Below are 20603 nucleotides of genomic sequence, written 5' to 3'. Positions count from 1 at the left end.
CAACAACCATGCCATGTTCAAAGTCACTTAAATCCCCTTTCTTACCCATTCTGATGCTCGCTTCGAACTGCAGCAGATCGTCTTGATCATGTCTACATGCCTAAATGCATTGAGTTGCTGCCATATGATTGGCTGATTAGAAATTTGCATTAACGAGCAGCTTGACAGGTGTACCTAATAAAGTGGCCGGCGAGTGTATATTAAGCTCATGCACTTTCAGTCATCATTATAGTTTCAATGTTTTAGTAAAGAGTCTGTCCTTTTTACTCATTTTGGAAAATAGTTTTTTAGATTACATTGTACATTATTTTTTTACTACAAAGAGTTGTTATATAAGTATATTGCATTTCCCTTTATGCTCCCACTTTACATTAAGTAGCCTTAACCCCTACTGTATGTATTTGCATATAAAAAAGAAATGCAACGTATATTTAGTGCGCTCATATTGTATTGAACAATACTTCCAATACCACTGAGGGGGAAAACAGGTCAGCTTAGGGCAGGTTTAAAAATTTAATTGTAATTATAAATGTAGCAACTACCAATTAAATGCGTCAATTAATTAGCGGGACCCATTTGATTTCCACACGTAATGAGTTATTGAACGTTCAGATTATTTCCAAGTAAATCAAGACGCCTGCTTTTATTAAAACACCCATTACCCAACAGTTTTGAGACGTCGGAGTGATCTGATATGATGGTTGGTTGCAGAACACATCTAAAACAGGAAGTCAGAGAAAACCTGACCCTGAGGGCGGGAGGAAGTGACAAACAGCCGAGAGGAAACCTGCAGCTTTCGCTTCTCGATATTACTCACAATATTCAAATATCAGCAGCTGATAGTTTCACATTCATTAAAGCAGATGCTATCGAAAGCCTAGAAAAGGCTAAAGGGTATTTTAATGCTCACTAAACGGGCAAGTGCTTACAGTGCCACATAAAGAGGATCTATTATGCCCCACTGTACAAAATGTAAAATGCATCTCTGATGTCCAAGTGTAGTTTCAGCTCAAAATACCACACAGATAATCTTTTCTAGCTCTCTGATCCCAATTGGGGTGTTTTGGTGACTGCCGCTTTAAATGCAAATGAGATTGTGGTCTTTTTAGAAGAGGGCGGAGCTACAAATGCCTGTGTGTCAGCATAGTGGCAGATTCAACAACAAGACTAACCTAATATGCTAATGAGGGAGAGATAGTCACTAGTGGGCGGGGCTTTCCCTCTCTGATGACACGTACAAAGGGAGAGTATATATATATATATATATATGAGATGCATTTGTCCAGCAGTTTAATCCAGTGGATGTTTTCATCCTGAACATAACAGAAAGGGAAGGAATCTGAACACCACACAATGGTTAATATGTTTGAATATATTTGTTCTAAGGTGCAGCAAATGATCAGTTAGCCAGTTTTTTTCCTTCACTTTGGTCAATTGGTGAAGTTTGTTCCTCCACTGTCGCCACTGGCTTGTTTTATTTGGGACTAGTGACTTGAATTGATGCACTGAAATACACGCCATGTTACATGTTGAATGAGGATCCATTTTCTGTGTGAATGTCAAAGATCAGAAGAGAGCAGAAGTTGATAAAAAAAAGATGTTTTATGATTCTTCAGCAAACACTGGGTTGTGTTTAGACTGTACGGAGAGATGTTGTGGAAAATAGGGGAGTCTGGTGCACACACACACACGTTCCTATATCACAGCGGAGACTCTCACAGACGTAATGATGTATCCACAAAAGAAAACAAACTAAACCCGACCCTCACAGAAAACAATCTGCACTTTCACATCTTCAAAACACACTAAAAATAAAGATTTATTAGATTTACTTAATATTTTTTAAGGTGAGCAGCTGTAAACAGTTTATATGGGCTGAATTTAAACTAATTAAACTTAATGTTCAGCTTATTCTGTTTGTTTAAATTCAGCCAGTGTACATTGTTTACAACCACTTACCTTAAATAATATGAATAAATCCAATGAATCATCTTTTCCGGTGTGTTTAATTATGTGTCATTTATAAGCTGTGTGATTTAACAATGAAGCCCTCGATTTTGGAAGTCCCCATGAGTCTGTGTGCGTTCAGGTTTAAGTCCCAACTGCGATATAAAAACAAACACACACACGCACACTCACACACACACGCACGCACGCACACACACACACAGCATCTGTAATAGAACATTTACAACAGTCTCTTCAATGTTGGAGTTCTTCCTGCAGATGTCTGTGATCAGACCTTTTTTTTTAAAGTCCTGTTTGTCAGGTTAAAACGGTCTCCTTCCTCTTCCTCCGCCTCTTCCTCTTCCACCACCTCTTCCTCTGCCTCCGCCTCTTCCTCTTCCTCCTCCTCTGTTGGAGTGTAAGTGTCCAGCGGAGCGTCTGATCCTCCTCCTCTCCTCGTGGTGGTCTCGCTCAGCCTGCTGCTGGAACCGCTGCTTCTCCGTCTGATCGACACAAAATCAAGAGTCACGATCAAAAAAATATCGTCTCGTTTTCAGAAAGAGTCAAAATTAAGTGAGTTTTTCCTTAAAACAAGCTAAATAATCTGCCAATGGGGGAAGAGAAGTCTTATTTTTCTTACTTTCTACTTTCCCTGGATTATTTATCTTGACATTAAAGCTAGGGATGTAGCAATATTGTAAATACCGTCATACTGCAATATTAATGTTTTTCAATATTACCGTAGGCGCACGACTCAATAAAACTATATTTCTGAGAAAAGTTTGCTCAGGCGAATGAAGGGAACGGGAGGTAGCGGGAACTACAATTCCCATCAGCCCAGGTGTGGCCATCATCCTTTGCGGTCTGTTGTCACTACAGATCCAGTAATGTGGAAATGGAGTGTGCTGCTTGTAGCGGGGAAGAAAAAGAGCTGCAAATGATCGAACCTAAAGCGTGTTTTAAATGGGATGTGTGGAAGCATTTCGGTTTCTTTCTAATAAGATACGAAAAAGGAGAAAAGGTGACAGACGAAGAAAAAAACAGTATGCAGGCACTGCCAGACTGTGGTGAAATATAAGTCGGGGAATACGGCTAAAAACAGTCATGGGGACTGCAGAACACAGCACACTTGTTAGATTGATGCAGACATTGACTTGCAAAGAGACCTCTATCTCACTCATGGCTTGTCCTCTCAAGTGGTGGAAAGACAATGCACAGCGTTACCCACTGCTGTCAACCTGGGCTAAATCATATCTCTCTGTCCCAGAAACCTCAGTCCCAAATGAGAGGGTGGTTTCTGTTGCAGGGGACATGCCCAGAGATCCCAGCGTTTACCAGATTATAGTTATATGATCATTCTCCTTAAATAACCCATCTCTATCTGAGTGAGTGAGTGATTAAATGTTGAATGTGATGAGTTTTCAACAAAACTAAACTGAAACTATATTTTTTTATATGGTTTAATAGTTTTTTGTTATTAAAATTGAAGTTTCTGTTTGGAAACGTACAGATAGATGGCTGATTTATATGTCATTGATATGTTCAGTGCTAAGGTAAATAAACACTTTTGCCACTTTTTTTTCGAGTCTTTTCATTAGTTTTGCTTTACCTGTAAATTATTCAATAAATACCGTACCGTGCCATTCATATATATATATATATATATATATATATATATATATATATATATATATATATATATATAAATTTGTATTGACCTTATTCTTCAATGCAGAAGTGCACAGGAAGTACGGCTGGGTCAGTTGGCATTTCTGTGTGGAGTTTGCATGTTCTCCCCGTGTTGGCATGGGTTTCCTCCGGGTGCTCCGGTCTCCCCCACAAGTCTAAAGATTTGCGCTATAGGGGAATTGGGTATGCTAAAATTAACCATAGTGTATGAGTGTGTGTGTTTCCCAGAGATGGGTTGCAGCTGGAAGGGCTTCCGCTGCGTAAAGGCTGATTTATACTTCTGCGTCAAACGTCGGCGTATGATACGGCGTTGACGCATAGCCCTTCGCCGTGGACGTCGCTGACGTGCACCTCTCAAAAAATGTAACTACACGTCGCAATGACGCATAGTGCAAGCTCTGTGATTGGTCGGCTTGGTATCGCTGACGAGTCTGGGCGGGGCTGAGAGCCGTGCGAGTTGCGCGAGCCTGATGGAGAGATTGTTTACAAGTGTGGAGTCCCGTGAAGGAGCTCCGGATGGAAAGTTTTGTTTTGTGTTTATCTCATAGTTAAAGTTGTTGCACGTCCGCCGGTTCCTGCCTCAAAATGAGCGAGTTTGAGCCACTTGTACATCCAGGAAGCGTTCAGGAAAAGCAAAACACCAGCGAAGAAACTCAAGGAACATTTACACCTCACTGCCCACTAGCGTTTCAGAAGTGTTAATGCAGACTGACAGAGACAGCGCGCAGAAGTATAAATGCACAGCTACGCGCTTTGCATGCGCTGTGGGTTACTCCGGTCACTTGACGCAGAAGCATAAACCAGGCTTTAAACATATACTGGATAAGTTGGCGGTTCATTCCGTTGTGGTGACCCCTGATTAACATAGGGACTAAGCTGAAAAGAAAATGAATGAATGGGTTTTTATGGACAAAACAACATTATGGAGTTAACACGGACAAAAAAAATAGCTTAGTTTGGGACTTGTGGAGCAGAGCATGGATGGATTTGCTCTTCAGTGTTTAGACTTTCAGCAGTGAAAATTAAACCACACTGAACTGAAATAAACTGAACTTCAACTCTGAACACTGGACTGACGCAGTTTCAGTTTACTAGAACGTCTGTGTTCAGCTGCTGCCGCACAATCTACATGGTAAAGAAATAAACAATGACTGCTTTTTCCAACATTCTTCATAATTTCTTTTATGCTCAACAGAAGGAACTCTGATTACTGAATACATGTTCATTTCTGTGTGAACTGCCCCTTTGAAAACAGCACTTGAGTCTTTATTGCGAAGGACGTCCTGCTTCACAATCATTGATCCTTGGAAAATCTTATCAGGAGCAGCTCAAACGACCAAGTTAGCAAAACATTTCCATACATAAATCCAGCGGAGAGCGAGTTCAGAGAACGAGGAGTGTGGGAATGAAAGAGTTGCACAAACGGTCAAAGGACAGAAAGCCTTTCATCAGAGTCCGTGCGGGTCAGCAGAAATCTGAGCTCAAATGTGGAAATCTGAGGCGCTCTGAGGACATCACAATCTTCATTAAAGCAGAGACGTGAAGATAAAAGAAGCAAAGCAGCTCTTATAGGGGTGCGATATCATATGTTACACTTTAGATGATGTGTGATGTAGCAATGTGTGAACAAACATCTCTGAATGCAAGACGCTCAAAGTTCAATGCAAAGGAAGACATTGGCTTTTACAGAGTTAGCTTAGCAAAGCCTAAAGCGAAGGATATTTGAGGACTACAAAAAATACATCCGGGTTAATGATGTCATAAACCTTTCAGGTTATTTGCATTAATCACGTGCAGCAAAGGGGCGTGGCCAGAGGTGCTGTAATGCTACAGCAGAGAAAGCTAAAATGGCGTCCAAACGCTGCTATTTCCACAGAGCCTCTTCTGTTTCTGTATTTGGGCTTCCAAAGGACACGACACGAAGAGAGAAGTGATTATAGTTTATTATGTTCCAGAGAATTATAAAGATATAGCTCTAGCATTTGACAAAGGACAGCTTCCAGAATCTCCCCCAGTGCGGTGCTGGATTTGGCTGAAACTCCTCCAAGGAGGAGCAGCTCAACCATAATAGATGAAGATGTGGATCGTGAGCCACAAGTGTTTTTATTTGTTAAATATGATCTATTACTTACACAGTGTCTAGCATTAACGGTATGTTGTAGCGAGGACGTAAACAAGGATGTAAACAATGGGAAATGCTGTTTGGCACCGCTAACAATTTAGCTACAAACTCCATCAAACCCCTGTAAACACCCACAATCTTCAGCAGCGCTGCAGTGCCTCTCTATGCGGATGCTTTCCATGCGTTCTACATCTCAAATAATAAACTAGCAAAAGATCTGTGAATGTTTCGTAATACTTACACGTTTATAACATGAATATATAGGAAAGGCACTTGTCAGATGTTATTTTAGAGAGCAGGCGTGAGCTTCAGCTGTGTGCTCTGTGTTATTTTCTGTCATTTTACATGTTCACACTCTGGACCACAATCTTAAGAAACACACATGACTGGAGCAGACGACTCTTTTAGAAACCAGGACTAGTTGTAAATCAGCCCAATCAATAAAGGAGAACTATCATGCCCCTTTTCACAAGATGTAACACAAGTCTCTGATGTCTCTAGAGTGTGTGTGTGACGTTTAAGCTCAAAATGCCACACTAGTAATGTTTCTACCTCTTTGAAACTGACCCTTTTAACCTTTGATCCTAAATGTGGCGTTTTGGTGATCGCAGATGTTGTTAATTCTGTTCAATTTGTTTTTTTTAAAATTTTTTTAAGGGAAAAATACATACAAAAAGTACCGATAAGAGAACTGTTAAAATACCGAACCGATAAGTGGCATAGAGAAAAGTAGTAAAACCGTTAAAACCTTAACGACACCCATCCCTAGCTGCCACACAATTGGGTTTAAACCTCTTATAAAAGTGACATGTGCATAATAGATTTGCTTTACAGTTCCCCTTTTATGGATTTTGAAATGTACATTTAGGGTTATGGAAATATTACTGTTAAAAGTAACTCAGTCAGTGATATCAAAATGATAAGAAGGCAATCGTAACCGAACTGCACAGGTGGCTGCTGGGATTGTCTGTGCTCATCAAACGTACCTTCTTGAGGGTGAACGTGAGCTGTTTGCTGCCCACTGCGGTGTCGTTGAGGCTCAGTGTGTCTGATTTCTCCAAACGCTGCAGACGCTCTTCTAAAGATGCCCTGAAAGACGGAAAAACACATCAGGGCTCATGTGGCTCATTAAATATGATCTTTATGCATAATCTATTGTAGTGTGTTTTTTTATTTACTGCCATGTCAGCTTTATTAGCATTATCTTCATGGCAAAAACTCTTTAAAAAAAAAAAAAAAAAAAATATATATATATATATATATATATTTAAAATAAATAAATAAACTAGTGCCGTCAATCGATAAAAAAAAAAAAACGAATTAATCGCACCTTTTTAAAAAAATTGTTCGCGATTAATCGCATTTAAAATACTGAAACTTGTCATTTTGGCTATTCAAATGTAAAATTTATGTAAACGCAAGACAAAAACTATTTAAATTCAAAATATAATTGTTTAATAGAATTTTTGTTTAACTTGTAACACAGATTTCTTCATGTAAACAACATAACCACAATAAACCATCAAGATCCTGGCTTGACAGCCATATTTATTACAGAAATTAAAACACAGGCATGTTAATGACATTTAAATTTCAAAACAATCAATGCCAATAAAGAAAACATTGATTTCCATGTTGGATTCTAAGTAGACTGCAAAAAAATGCCAAAATACAGGCATTACAGATATGGAAAATGAAAAATTATAATAATAAACTATTGAATACAAACTGTTGCACTCACTGTAAAGTTTTAATGCTGTGAGTTGAGAACGTTAATTATAGAGTAGAAACAATTTAGCTTAATCTTCCTTTACATTCATCCAGTTTCTAAGACTAGAAGTATCCCGCAAGTGCACAGAGACTCCCAAATGCCCACAAATGAATGATAATCTCTCGCAAACCTGTCGTTAAATACATTGCACACCCCTCTCCCCCTCTGACACAGACACACACACAAGGCGCTGCAGACGTTTTGGCCCCAACGGCCTTCCATACTGGAGTAACTCCCCTCAGATTCAACACGCATGATCACGTTCATCAAATTTGCTTCTACTAAGCGTCCTAAAGTATTACTGTATTTCACAAGGATTCTGACACAACAACGCGAAGCACACGTTTCCATTGCGTTTAATGAGGAAACACGCTAAACTTGGAGGGCTCATGCTGAAAGGCAGAGTAATGCCCTGTCTTTGACAGCTCCCGACTTCACCAGACGTTCTGAGTACATGCACATAAGACACCAATACTCCGATTTTAATATGATTAAGATTATACTCTAATTAAAAGTCTGCCGTGTAGCCTAAGCAGTGATTTTATTACCTTAAAGGAACACCGAGTCACCAAATGCGGAGGATTTTCTTTCTGTTCGCCACGCTGTATCAACTTACAACTGAAGTCGAAAGTTAAAAATGAAACACCCGAAATTGCATGAAACTTTGGAGAGCCTGGTGATGCGACTAATTGTTTTATACTGAAACTTGCCTTCAAAAAGTGCTTCCTTGGTCTTATCCACATTTCTTGCATGTTAAACACACGTCCACCACAACAGGAAGTAAAAAAAACCTGCAACTGCGTCAATTGCGTAAAAATTTTTTTACGCGTTAATTATTTAAAATTAACCGCATGCGTTAACGCACTAATTTTGACAGCGCTAAAATAAACATTATAAAACTAAATTACCTAAAAAATGTAATTTTACTCAATTTATTAAGAGAGTTCCCTTCATCATTGCCTTCTAGAAGCAGTAAAAGCAGGACAGTGCAATAAAATGCTTATTTAAATGCTTTAAGGCTGATTTATACTTCTGCGTCAAACACCGGCGTATGCTACGGCGCTGACGCATAGCCCTTCGCCGTGGCCATCGCCGACGTGCACCTCTCAAAAAATGTAACTACACGTCGCAACGAGCGTAAGCTCTCTGATTGGTCGGCTTGGTAGCACTGACGAGTCTGGGCGGGACCGAGAGCCGTGCGAATGGCGCGAACCCAATGAAGCGATTGTGTACAAGTGTGGAGTCCTGTGAAGGAGCTCCTGATGGAAAGTTTTGTTTTGTGTTTACCTCATAGTTAAAGTTGTTGCACGTCCGCCGGCTCCTGCCTCAAAATGAGCGAGTTTGAGCCACTTGTACATCCCGGAAGTGTTCAGGAAATGCAAAAAAGTAGCGAAGAAACTTGACACAGAGGAACATTTACACCTCACTGCCCACTAGCGTTTCGGAAGTGTTAATGCAGACCGACAGAGACAGCGCGCTGAAGTATAAATGCACAGCTACACGCGTTGCATGCGCCGTGGGTTACGCCGGTCACCTGACGCAGAAGTATAAATCAGGCTTTAGAAAGCATCCTACTTAAAGTCTGCTTGAAATCCCAATGTACAATGGTTATTTTGCTAGCGCATGTTAGTCTTAAAGTGAACAAATAATCCACACAAGGTTAATCCACTGAGAAAAAAACCCCCATTAAACTGGTAATCTTTCATTTTACAAATCTTTGACTATACTGGAATCAAAGTTGCAGCAACCAAGGTCACAAATATTCAATTTCACATTGACTTTGCTATGGGAAAACCCTGCGAGAAGAAAGTGTAAATGTTTAACCGTGTAAAGCTCGAGTGAGAGGGCAATTGTCCTGCACTTTAGGAGCTTCAGGAAGACATGCTCACTATATTTGGCTCATTTATATGTGGCCCGGAGTCAACATGTGTTACCTGTCAATAAACCACACATGAGAGTCAGACAAGGTCAGGACAGCCGCAGCGCTCGTCAGCACTTATCCAGATCTTAAAGGGTTAATCTCACTGCATATCCAGCACGACATTTACATTCGAGGCATTTTCACTCATTAAAAATGATTCCAAACTCAAGTAGTGGCGATTACTTCCACTTACTGCCTCCAAAACCTACAACAAAAAAAGTGTATTGGCTTAATGTCAATGTGACAAAACAGTTTTTAATTGTTGCAAAATTATTAAAGATAAAAAAGCTGTAAAATCAGATGTGCATCAGTATTCACAGCCTTTGCTCAACACTTTGTTGATGCACATTTGGCAGCGATTGCAGCCTCAAGTCTTATTGAATATGATGTCACAAGCTTGGCACACCTGTCTTTGGGAATTTCTGCCCGTTCCTCTTTGCAGGACATCTCAAGCGACAGTGTACAGCTATTTTCAGATCTCTCCAGAGATGTTCACTAGGATTTAGGTCTGGGCTCTGGCTGGGCCACTCAAGGACATTTACATTAGTTGTTGTAAAGTGACTCTATTGATATTTTGGCGGTGTGCTTTGGGTCATTGTCCTGCTGGAAGATGAACCGTCGCCCCAGTCTGAGGTGGAGAGCACTCTTGTGCAGGTCTTCATTCAGGATGTCTCTGTACATCGCTGCATTCATCTTTCCCTCTATCCTGACTAGTCTTCCAGTACCTGCTGCTGAAAAACATCCCCACAGCATGATGCCAACACCACCATGCTTCACTGTAGGGATGCTGTTAGCCTGCTGATGAGCGCTGCCTGCTGTTCTCCAAACGTAACGCCTGGCGTTCACTCCAAACATTTCAATTTGAGTCTTATCAGAGCAGAGAGTTTAGTTTCTGCTGGTCTGAGAGTCCGTCAGATGCCTTTAGGAAAATTCAAGGCGGGGGGAGTGTCTTCCGTCTGGCCACTCTACCATACAGGCCTGATTGGTGGATTGCTGCACAGATGGTTGTCCTTCTGTAAGGTTCTCCTCTCTCCACAGAAGAACGCTTGAGCTCAGACAGAGTGACCATCGGGTTATTGATCACCTCCCTGACTAAAGCCATCTCCCCCAATCACTCGGGTTAGATGTCCGGCCAGCTCTAGGAAGAGTCCTGGTGGTTAAACATCTTCCACTTACATATGATGGAGGCCGCTGTGCTCAGTGGACCTTTCAGAGCAGCAGAAATCTTTCTGTCACCTTTCCCAGCCTTGTGCCTCGAGGCAATCCTGTCTCGGAGATCTACAGACAGTTCCTTTGTCTTCATGCTTGGTTTGTGCTTTGACATGCACTGTCAACCCTGGACCCTTATATAGACAGGTGTAGCCTTTTCAGATCATGTCCAATCAGCTGAATTGACCACAGGTGAACTCTAATGAAGCTGCTGAAACATCTCAAGAATGATCAGTGGAGACAGAATGTACCCGAGCTCAATGTAGAGCTTGCACAGCCTGTGAATACTGATGTACATGCGATTTTCAGGCTTTTTATTTTTAATAGATTTGCAACAATTTCAAAAACTCTTTGTTCACATTGTCATTATGGGGGATTGTGTGTAGAATGTTGGGGAAATACATCAATTTAATCCAATTTGGAATAAGGCTGTAACATAAACACATGTGGAAAAAGTGAAGCGCTATCAATACTTCCCGAATGCACTGTAGTACATACTCAATAGTAGGCGATGTCGGACAGCCCTAGTGTTTCTCAGCTGGAGTGTTGACCTACTTGTGTGTCTTCTGCTTGCGGGAGACGTCGCTGAAGCTGCGAAACTCCTCTCCGCTCTTGATCTGGTAGAAGCGGGGCTTCTGCGCACCGTGGCTCTGCTGTGTGTGTGTATCACTGCTCTGCAGGCGGGTGTTTCGGTCCTGCTGGCGTCTCTCCTGCCTCTGGATGTAGCTGCGCTCTCGCTCCTCCATGCGCAGAAGACGCCGCTGCTCGCGCACCTCCTGAACCCAGCCTTTATCATCCTCATCTGAGCTGTCGTCCTCCGAGCTGCCGCGGCCCTCCGGCTCCTGCTCCTCCTCAGCCTGAAACACACACACACCAGCTCTTTTACCACACTCATCACTACACACTTATTCTCATAAGATGAAGTGTCAGCTCAAAATAGCACACAGATAATGTTCCCCACCTCTCTGAAACGGACCCTTTTAGGCTCTGATCCTAATTGGGGTGTTTTGGTGACTGTCGCTTTAAATTTAAATGAGATTGTGCTCTATTGAGAAGAGGGCGGAGCTACAAATACCTGCGTGTCAGCATAGTGGCATGTGTGCTTTAGTGTCAGTGTGAGAATTTTTCTGTCAGTATGTCTGCGTATGTGTGTATGAGAATGTATGTTTATGTGTGTGTGTGTGTGTGTGTGTGTGAGTGCACAAGTGTGTGTTTGTATGGGTGTCTGTGTGCATGCATGCATGCATGCATGACTGTGTATTTGTGCGTGTTTGTGTGCATGTGTTTGTATATGTGTGTGTGTGTGTTTATGCGTATGTGTGTGTACGCATGTGTGTATATATATGTCTTTATATGCATGTTTGTGTGTGTGTGTGTATGCATGTCTGTGTATTTGTGTGTACACACACACACACACACACACACACACACACACACACACACACACACACGTATGCATTTGCGTGTATATGCCTGTGTATGTATGCGTATACATGTATGTGTGTGTATGTGTATATGCATGCGTGTATGTATCTGTATGTGTGTGTATGCATGTATGTGTGTGTCTGTATGTGTGTGTGTGTATGCATATATGTGTGCGTGTGTCTATGCATATACGTGTGTGTGTGTGTCTGTATGCATGTGTGCGCAAGTGTGTCTTTGTATTTGTGTATGTGAGAATGTGCGTGTGTCTGTGTGTGAATACATGTGTGCTTGTGTGTGTATATGTGCATGTGTTTGTATGTGTGTGTGTTTGCATGTATGTGCATATATGTCTGTGTATGTGTGTGCATGTCTGTGTGTATGTGTATATGTGTATGCATTTGTGTCTAGATGTGTGTGTATATGTGCATGTGTTTGTATATGTGTGTGTGTGTTTATGAGTATGTTTGTGCATGTATGCATGCAAGCGTATATGTGTGTGTGTATATGTGTATGCATATATGTGTGTGTGTTTATGCGTATGTGTGCGCGCATGTATGTGTATATTTGTCTGTGTGTGTATGCGTATATGTGTATGCATGTATGTGAGCGTGTACGCATATATGTGTGTATGTATGCGTATTTGTTTTTGTGTATGTGAAAATGTGCATGCTTCTGAGTATACGTGTATGTGCGTGCATGCATGCATATTTGTGTGTGTGTGTGTATTTGTGTATGCATTTTTCTCTATATGTGTGTATATGTGCATGTGTTTGTATATGTTTGTGCGCGCATGTATGTGCGTATGTATGCATATATGTGTGTATGTATGTGTATGCATATGTGTGTGTGTGTGTGTGTGTAAATTTATGTATGTGTATATGTGTGCGCGCATATGCTTATATATGTGTCTGTATGCATTTATGTGTGCATCAATGTGTGTATGTGTATGCATATGTGTGGCCATATGTGTATGCATATAAATGTGTGTGTATGTGTGTATATGTATCTGTATATGTGTATGCTTATGTGTGTAGAAGTGTATACCTGCTCCTGCTCTTCCTCCAGCAGGCTCTTCCTCCTCCTCTCCGCCACATTAGAGATGATGGGGTTGAGCAGTCTGAACTCTTCGCTCCGCTCGTCCACCTGGTAATCAGGGTTCTCGAACATCACCTTGAAGCGGTCGTCCATCAGCAGATTCCCGGCGACCTGCAGACAAACACAGACCATAGCAGAGCGAGAGAGATAAAGCGAACACAGATCCAGCTGCTCTTTGTTTAAAGGAAACTCACATTGGCCTTCTTCTTCTTCTTCTTGTTTGTCAGCTCAGTGTCCTCCTCCATCAGCTTCAGGGCCAGCTCCTTGTTGACCTTCGGCAGCTTCTGTTAGAGGCAAATAAGAGGGGAAAAAACCCAAACCCAAAATAATGAAAGGAAAAACTCCACGATGGCGTTATCAAGACTTTCAGAAAGAGGAAAACAATAGTGCGAGACTGACTAAATGTCCTCTTTCTTCAACGCACCTTCAGCTGGACTCTCTGAGCTCTGGATTCCTCGATCTTCTGTCTGATCTTGTCTTTGCGGTACTCCTCGTAGGCGAATGGGTTCACCATGGTCTTCACCTGCAGCGGCACAAACCACAAATCGGCATTAAACCACATGGAGATGGACAGAACAACACCGCAGGAGCTCTGTAAAGATCTGCACCTTGTGGTAGAGTCTGATGTCCATGAAGAAGCCGTGCATGTAGGCCCTGAGCAGAGGAGAGCCAATCAGATGAGCCAGACCTGAAATATATATAAATACAGCACATCAGTCATTAAGAACCCTCTTGTTCAGTTTTGACAGTGGTTTGGGTGAAGCCACTTATGATCACTCCCACGTTAAGAAAAAATACTATAGTAATTTATAATAAATACATGTGCCTTTAAACCATACTAATGATGCATACTAATGGTGATTCTACAGTTGCTATAGTAACACGACAACTATAGTAATTGATCTGTTGTGCTGATTCAACAGTTGCTATGGTAACACGACAACTATAGTAATTGATCTGTTGTGCTGATTTGACAGTTGCTATAGTAACACGACAACTATAGTAATTGATCCGTTTTGGTGATTCTACAGTTGCTATAGTAACACGACAACTATAGTAGTTGATCTGTTGTGGTGATTCTACAGTTGCCATAGTAACACGACAACTATAATAATTAATCTGTTGTGGTGATTCTACAGTTGCTATGGTAACACGACAACTATAGTAATTAATCTGTTGTGGTGATTATACAGTTGCTATGGTAACAGGACAACTATAGTAATTGATCTGTTGTGGTGATTCTACAGTTGCTATGGTAACAGGACAACTATAGTAATTAATCTGTTGTGGTGATTATACAGTTGCTATGGTAACAGGACAACTATAGTAATTGATCTATTGTGGTGATTCTACAGTTGCTATGGTAACAGGACAACTATAGTAATTAATCTGTTGTGGTGATTATACAGTTGCTATGGTAACAGGACAACTATAGTAATTGATCTGTTGTGGTGATTCTACAGTTGCTATGGTAACAGGACAACTATAGTAATTAATCTGTTGTGGTGATTATACAGTTGCTATGGTAACAGGACAACTATAGTAATTGATCTGTTGTGGTGATTCTACAGTTGCTATGGTAAGACAACAACTGTAGTAACTAATCTGTTGTGGTGATTCTACAGTTGCCATAGTAACACGACAACTATAGTAATGTATCTGTTGTGGTGATTCTACAGTTGCCATAGTAACACAACAACTATAATAACTAATCTGTTGTGGTGATTCCACAGTTGCTATGGTAACACGACAACTATAGTAATTAATCTGTTGTGGTGATTCTACAGTTGCTATGGTAACACGACAACTACAGTAATTAATCTGTTGTGGTGATTCTACAGTTGCTATGGTAACACGGCAACTATAGTAATTGATCTGTTGTGGTGATTCTACAGTTGCTATGGTAACACGGCAACTATAGTAATTGATCTGTTGTGGTGATTCTACAGTTGCTATGGTAACATGACAACTAATGTCATGACAACAATGGCTATAGTAGCATGACAATAATAATTCAGGGGGTTAATTAAGAATAATGTCTGCAACTGTAAATAAATAAATAAATTAGTAATTTGAGCAAATGATTCCAGCATATCCATGTTTGTCAGAACTGTTGTTTGACTCAACAAAATTGAACACTTTTTATTGTAAATTAATTGTTTAATTAGCTGTTGTCTTTTGCTGTATTTGAAAAAAAAAAAAGCCACAGTTCACCTCAATGTTTGCTGTTGTTTTGCATTAAACATAAAATCAAGATATCTTGGAAGAGTCGTAGAATATCAGTAGACCCTGAAGGGAATGTTCCAGCCCGCTTTGTCATATAATTAGCTGTAGCTTGTTTTATTGCTCTGGGCTGGTCAGGATGGGTTTAGACAGATAGTGTTGTACCGCTTCACTTTTACAGCGAATACTGACGTGTCTTTATCCGGAGGAAAATTGGAAAGCGTTAACGGCTTAGCTGACTTCAATAAATACTTTTTGTAATCAGTGGGGTGTCTCGTCATCACTCAATACAGACAAAGTTTAGCTGAATTCCTCAAATGTTTCACATTGTACAAGAAATGCAGGGTTAAACACAATTCATTCCTGTCGTCCCAACACAAATGAATTAAGTTTTTGACCAAACTTCATCATTATTGTTCATTTTATTAGTTTGCTGGAAATTAGAACTCAATTTAGAAATCATTTTTTTATTATATATTTTTATTTCGCTTTTTCAAGAATTAACAATACAGAACATCAAAACAACAACAAACAAACTAAATTAAAACATACACAGTATATTAAATAAATAAGTAAAATTAAATTAAATAAATAAATAAAAAGGGAGGAGATATACTAGTATAAGCTAGTAGAAACAAAAACATTTTGTCAAATCAAATCAAGTGGTACTGTTTTAATGTAGTTCATAAATGGATTCCAAATCTTTTTAAATACTTCATCCTTTCCTCTCAAGGAATATGTGATCTTCTCCAATGGTATACAGTTGCAAACTTCTGAGATCCACAGTCCAATTGGTACATCAATGTCTGTTTTCCATTTTAAAGCAATGCATTTTTTAGCTATTGTCAGCAACATTTGGGTAAGTTTAATAGCATAGTTATGCTGGAGGTTAGAAGAAATCATTTTAAAACAAATCTTTGAGCTTAACAAATTCAGTTTTTCCACTTACAAAGTCCGCCATGTAAATAGCAAATGCGCTATGTCACAACATAAAAGGCTCTTAAAGGGAATGGGAGATGGGAATCTGATTGGTTTATTCTCAAAACACACCTATAACTAATTAAGAGAACAAGCTCAACCCTGTTAGACCATGCGCCATGGAGCAAAGTGGATTTCTCCGTCCCTAATATAGCAAAAGTGGATTCAGACACGCCCTTAATGCTTTTGCGTCCTGCGCTTTGGACTTTGCTCATGGATTGTCAAAATAGAGCGCTATATGTTAACTAGAGTTTGACTCATATGGGTTTTTTTGGGGCCGATGCAGTCACACATTATATTAAAGTATTACATCCCATTTCCATTCATACTCGCATTCATACTGTAGACCATTTCAATGTGCTGATGTCATTGGCCCATGAGCATTTCCTGCTTGGTATCATATCTGTAACAAGAAGCCATTCTATCATAACTCGATGCTGTAACATCATAACATTATTTATCAGTATGTGGAACGAATCTGTAGACAGGAATAAACAGCACATACTGGAGCTGCGTCTTTATTAAGAGGAGACGAGCAGCAAATCCGGATCTGACCATTGATGAGAAATGCTCTCGAGTAAAAAATGTTCCAAACAAACGCATGTCTGCCGCACGTCGCGTTTATGGATCCACACGCAAGTCCAGCAGCGCTCTCATAGAGAGAAAATGAAACAAAACTTTCACAACACTGGCGATCTGTATCTCCAAACAATTCTTATTCTTTTCCCACAACTTTTGGCAACTTGACATGTGTCGTCTATGCGGTCTGAACACTGTTTCAGGTACAGCCTAAGAAAGCTAGCATGCATATTAATGAAGTTGCAGCGCATACATAATGGTGCACGCTGATTGGTTTGAACCAAGCCTTACTCCTGAATGAATGCAACACACTCAGAGACGACATACGGGACGCTGCACGCTGGAATACACGCTAAGATCTCATAGCCGTGACGCAGGTTCAAAAATTAGTTTCAAACCGGAAGTACGAATTTGCTCGAAATAACACAAAAACAACCAATATTCACTTTTTAGTGAGATATGTGTCCTAATAGTGTTTCTAGCAGTGTGGGACACATATACGACTGTCGACAGCTCAAATAATGTGTTCTGGTGTTTCGTGGCCCTTCAATCTCAAAATATTTACAGTTGAAGTCGAAATTATTTAATATTTTTTTCTTTTTCGAATATTTCCCATATGATGGACATTTTCACAGTGTTTCCTCTAATATTTGTTCTTCTGGAGAAAGTCTTATTTGTTTAATTTCGGCTAGAATAAAAGCAGTTTTAAATAGTTTTAAACCCATTTAAGGTCAATATTATTAGCCCCCTTCAGCAATATTAGTGTTGGATTGTCTCCAGAACAAACCACTGTTATACAATGACTTGCCTAATTACCCTAACTTTACCCTAATTACCCTAGTGAAGCCTTTACATGTCACTGTAAGCTGAATACTAGTGTCTTGAAGAATATCTAGTCTAATATTATGTGCTGTCATCATGGCAAAGAGAAAATAAATCAGTGATTAGAGATGAGTTATTAAAACTATTATGATTAGAAATGTGTCAGAAAAATCTTCTCTCTGTTAAACAGAAATTGGGGAAAAAAAATAAACGGGGGCGAATAACTCTGACTTGCACTGTGTATATGCAGTAAAACGATATATAGTAAAGCAATTAAGTTGTTCCAGAACACAATTCAATACTTGTTATAGCTGGACGTGTTACATAACGGTGCCCACATGCTGATCTACGTCACCCCGCCTCATATGAGCCTCTTTCTGCAGACGGACGCATTCCTGAGCTGCTTTCCCATCCTCGACACACACACACACACACACACACACACACACACACACACACACACACACACACACACACACACACACACACACACACACACACACACAGCTGCCTCTTATCTGCGCTGCAGGCCATGATAGCAGTATCTGTTGACTACAGTGTCTGCGCATATCTCCGCATGGTAAAGCACACCTGAAACTGATCATCTGCTGGAATGTTTTCCTAGTAAATACTTTATATCCAGGCTCACACCTCAAACGTCGTATATTACATGCCATAACGTGCTCCCGTGATGATGAATCTATGGGTGGATTAAACAGTAGTCAACATTTGAAGTGGATCAAAACCTTTCACTATAGTCATCCTAAAACTATTTCAGCCACTCTTGTCTTGGGGCAATTTTTCAAAACTTTTTTGATGCACTTTAAATATTGACTACTGTACATAGGCATTGGTAAAGCTAGGCTGGAAACAAATCCCAGGGTATGTACAGAACTTCTTAAGTTGAATTTAATACCTTTTACTACCTTTTTTTAATACCGTCAAAACCATTTAAATGCCAGCACGACTGTAGTGGCGTAAATGAAATATCCTTCCAAATGGAATAACATATTGCAGATAACATTTATATTTAAGTAAAGCAGACGGATTAATCAAGATGTCAGAATGTCATTAACGTCAATAGCCGCTCTTCTAAGAACAGTTCAGTACGGTTACGGTTGTTTCTCCACGGAGATTAAAATGGCGCAGTTACAAACCGTTCTCGGCACGTTTAGACCAATGTTTCTCAAACTTTTTCAGTTGAAGGCCCCTTTGTGTCGGGCAAAACCCTTTAATAACATTAGGGGTGTCCAAATGAATTGTTTCTCTGATTTTTGGGGGAAAAAGATGTTTTCCTGCTGTTTTTTCATTGTCAATAGACCCAAACCCATAAACAGCACTGTTTGTAATCCTACCAGAATATGCTGAATTAAATTCATGGAAAGCCGATAGCTTAGCCCTTGCAACCTCACTGGCTAGACGACTTAATCTTATGAATTGGAAGTCAGCAGCTCCCCCTTCTTAATGGGTTTTTGATTTCCTGCATGCTCTTCAGATGGAGAAGATTCGGTTTGCAATAAAACAAAAGCCAGAACAGTTCCAGAAAGCCTGGAGCCCTTTTCTAACTTTTTTAAGGAGACACCGATATCTTAATTGCCTTTCTACCTTTCCTTTCTTTGTATTATTTATTTTTATTTGTTTATTAATTACTTTTATTTGTTTGTTCTTGTATTTTTGTTATCTTATGTTTGTATATCTTTGTGTATAAATGTGGTATTTTATCTTTATTTATAGACTTATTTAGAGTATAATTACGTTTTCCTGAAAATTTCTTGTTTGGTGAATTGTATCAGTGCGTATATCTATATAAACTTCAGGGGGTGTTTAGACAATTTTCAATCTGGTTTCAGAGCACATCACAGTACAGAGAGCGCTCTTATAAAGATAATCAATGATATACGTCTAAACACAGATTCAGGTAAAATAACAGTGTTGGTATTGCTCGATCTCAGTGCTGCATTTGACACTGTCGATCACAGCATACTTCTGGATAGGCTGGAAAACTGGGTTGGGCTGTCTGGGACAGTCCTCAAATGGTTCAGATCTTACCTGGAAGGGAGAGGTTACTATGTCAGTATAGGTGATCATAGGTCGAGGTGGACACCCATGACATGTGGAGTCCCACAAGGCTCGATTCTGGCACCTCTCCTGTTCAACCTTTACATGCTCCCTCTGAGCCAAATAATGAGAAAGAATCAAATCTCCTACCACAGCTATGCTGATGACACTCAGATCTACCTAGCCTTAGTGCCTAATGACTACAGCCCCATTGACACCCTCTGCCAATGCACTGATGAAATTAAAAATTGGATGTGCCAAAACTTTCTTCAGTTAAACAAAGAGAAAACTGAAGTCATTGCGTTTGGGAACAGAGATGAGGTTCTCAAGGTGAATGCGTACCTAGGCTCTAAAGGTCAAACGACAAAAAATAAGGTCAAGAATCTTGGTGTGACGCTGGAGTCAGATCTGAGTTTCAACAGTCATGTCAAAGCAGTCAGTAAATCAGCATACTATCATCTCAAAAACATAGCAAGAATCAGATGCTTTGTTTCTAGTGAAGATTTAGAAAAACTTGTTGATGCTTTTATCAGCAGCAGGGTGGATTACTGTAATGGACTCCTCACTGGCCTTCCCAAAAAGACAGTCAAACAGTTGCAGCTCATCCAGAATGCTGCAGCCAGAATTCTGACCAGAAGCAGGAAATCAGAGCACATCACACCTGCCCTCAGGTCTTTACACTGGCTCCCAGTTACATTCAGAATAGATTTTAAAGTATTATTACTGGTCTATAAATCACTAAATGGCCTAGGACCTAAATACAT

General features: G+C 40.1%; 1 protein-coding gene and 1 long non-coding RNA gene across 6 annotated transcripts in view; one reads left to right on the top strand and one right to left on the bottom strand.

Annotated features, from left to right (window-relative positions):
* LOC147840079 (uncharacterized) overlaps positions 1-20603 on the top strand; it is a 408477-nt gene that overhangs the window by 273020 nt on the left and 114854 nt on the right. The window lies entirely within an intron of this gene.
* nol10 (nucleolar protein 10) overlaps positions 1584-20603 on the bottom strand; it is a 38237-nt gene continuing 19217 nt past the window's right edge. Inside the window, 7 exon segments of one of the 5 annotated variants that reach the window (NM_200237.1) lie at positions 1584-2450; positions 6745-6847; positions 11215-11516; positions 13129-13290; positions 13374-13463; positions 13604-13702; positions 13788-13867. In NM_200237.1, the coding sequence (NP_956531.1) occupies positions 2271-2450; positions 6745-6847; positions 11215-11516; positions 13129-13290; positions 13374-13463; positions 13604-13702; positions 13788-13867 (1016 nt within the window). In that variant the 3' untranslated portion in view covers positions 1584-2270. 5 annotated transcript variants of the gene reach the window in all.

Source organism: Danio rerio, chromosome 17 (assembly GCF_052040795.2).
Source record: "Danio rerio strain M-AB ecotype USA chromosome 17, GRCz13ab, whole genome shotgun sequence".
In the NCBI taxonomy this organism is placed as follows: Eukaryota; Metazoa; Chordata; class Actinopteri; order Cypriniformes; family Danionidae; genus Danio; species Danio rerio.
The sequence above is the reverse complement of the archived record's forward strand: the minus strand, read 5'-3'. Positions and strand labels throughout refer to the sequence as shown.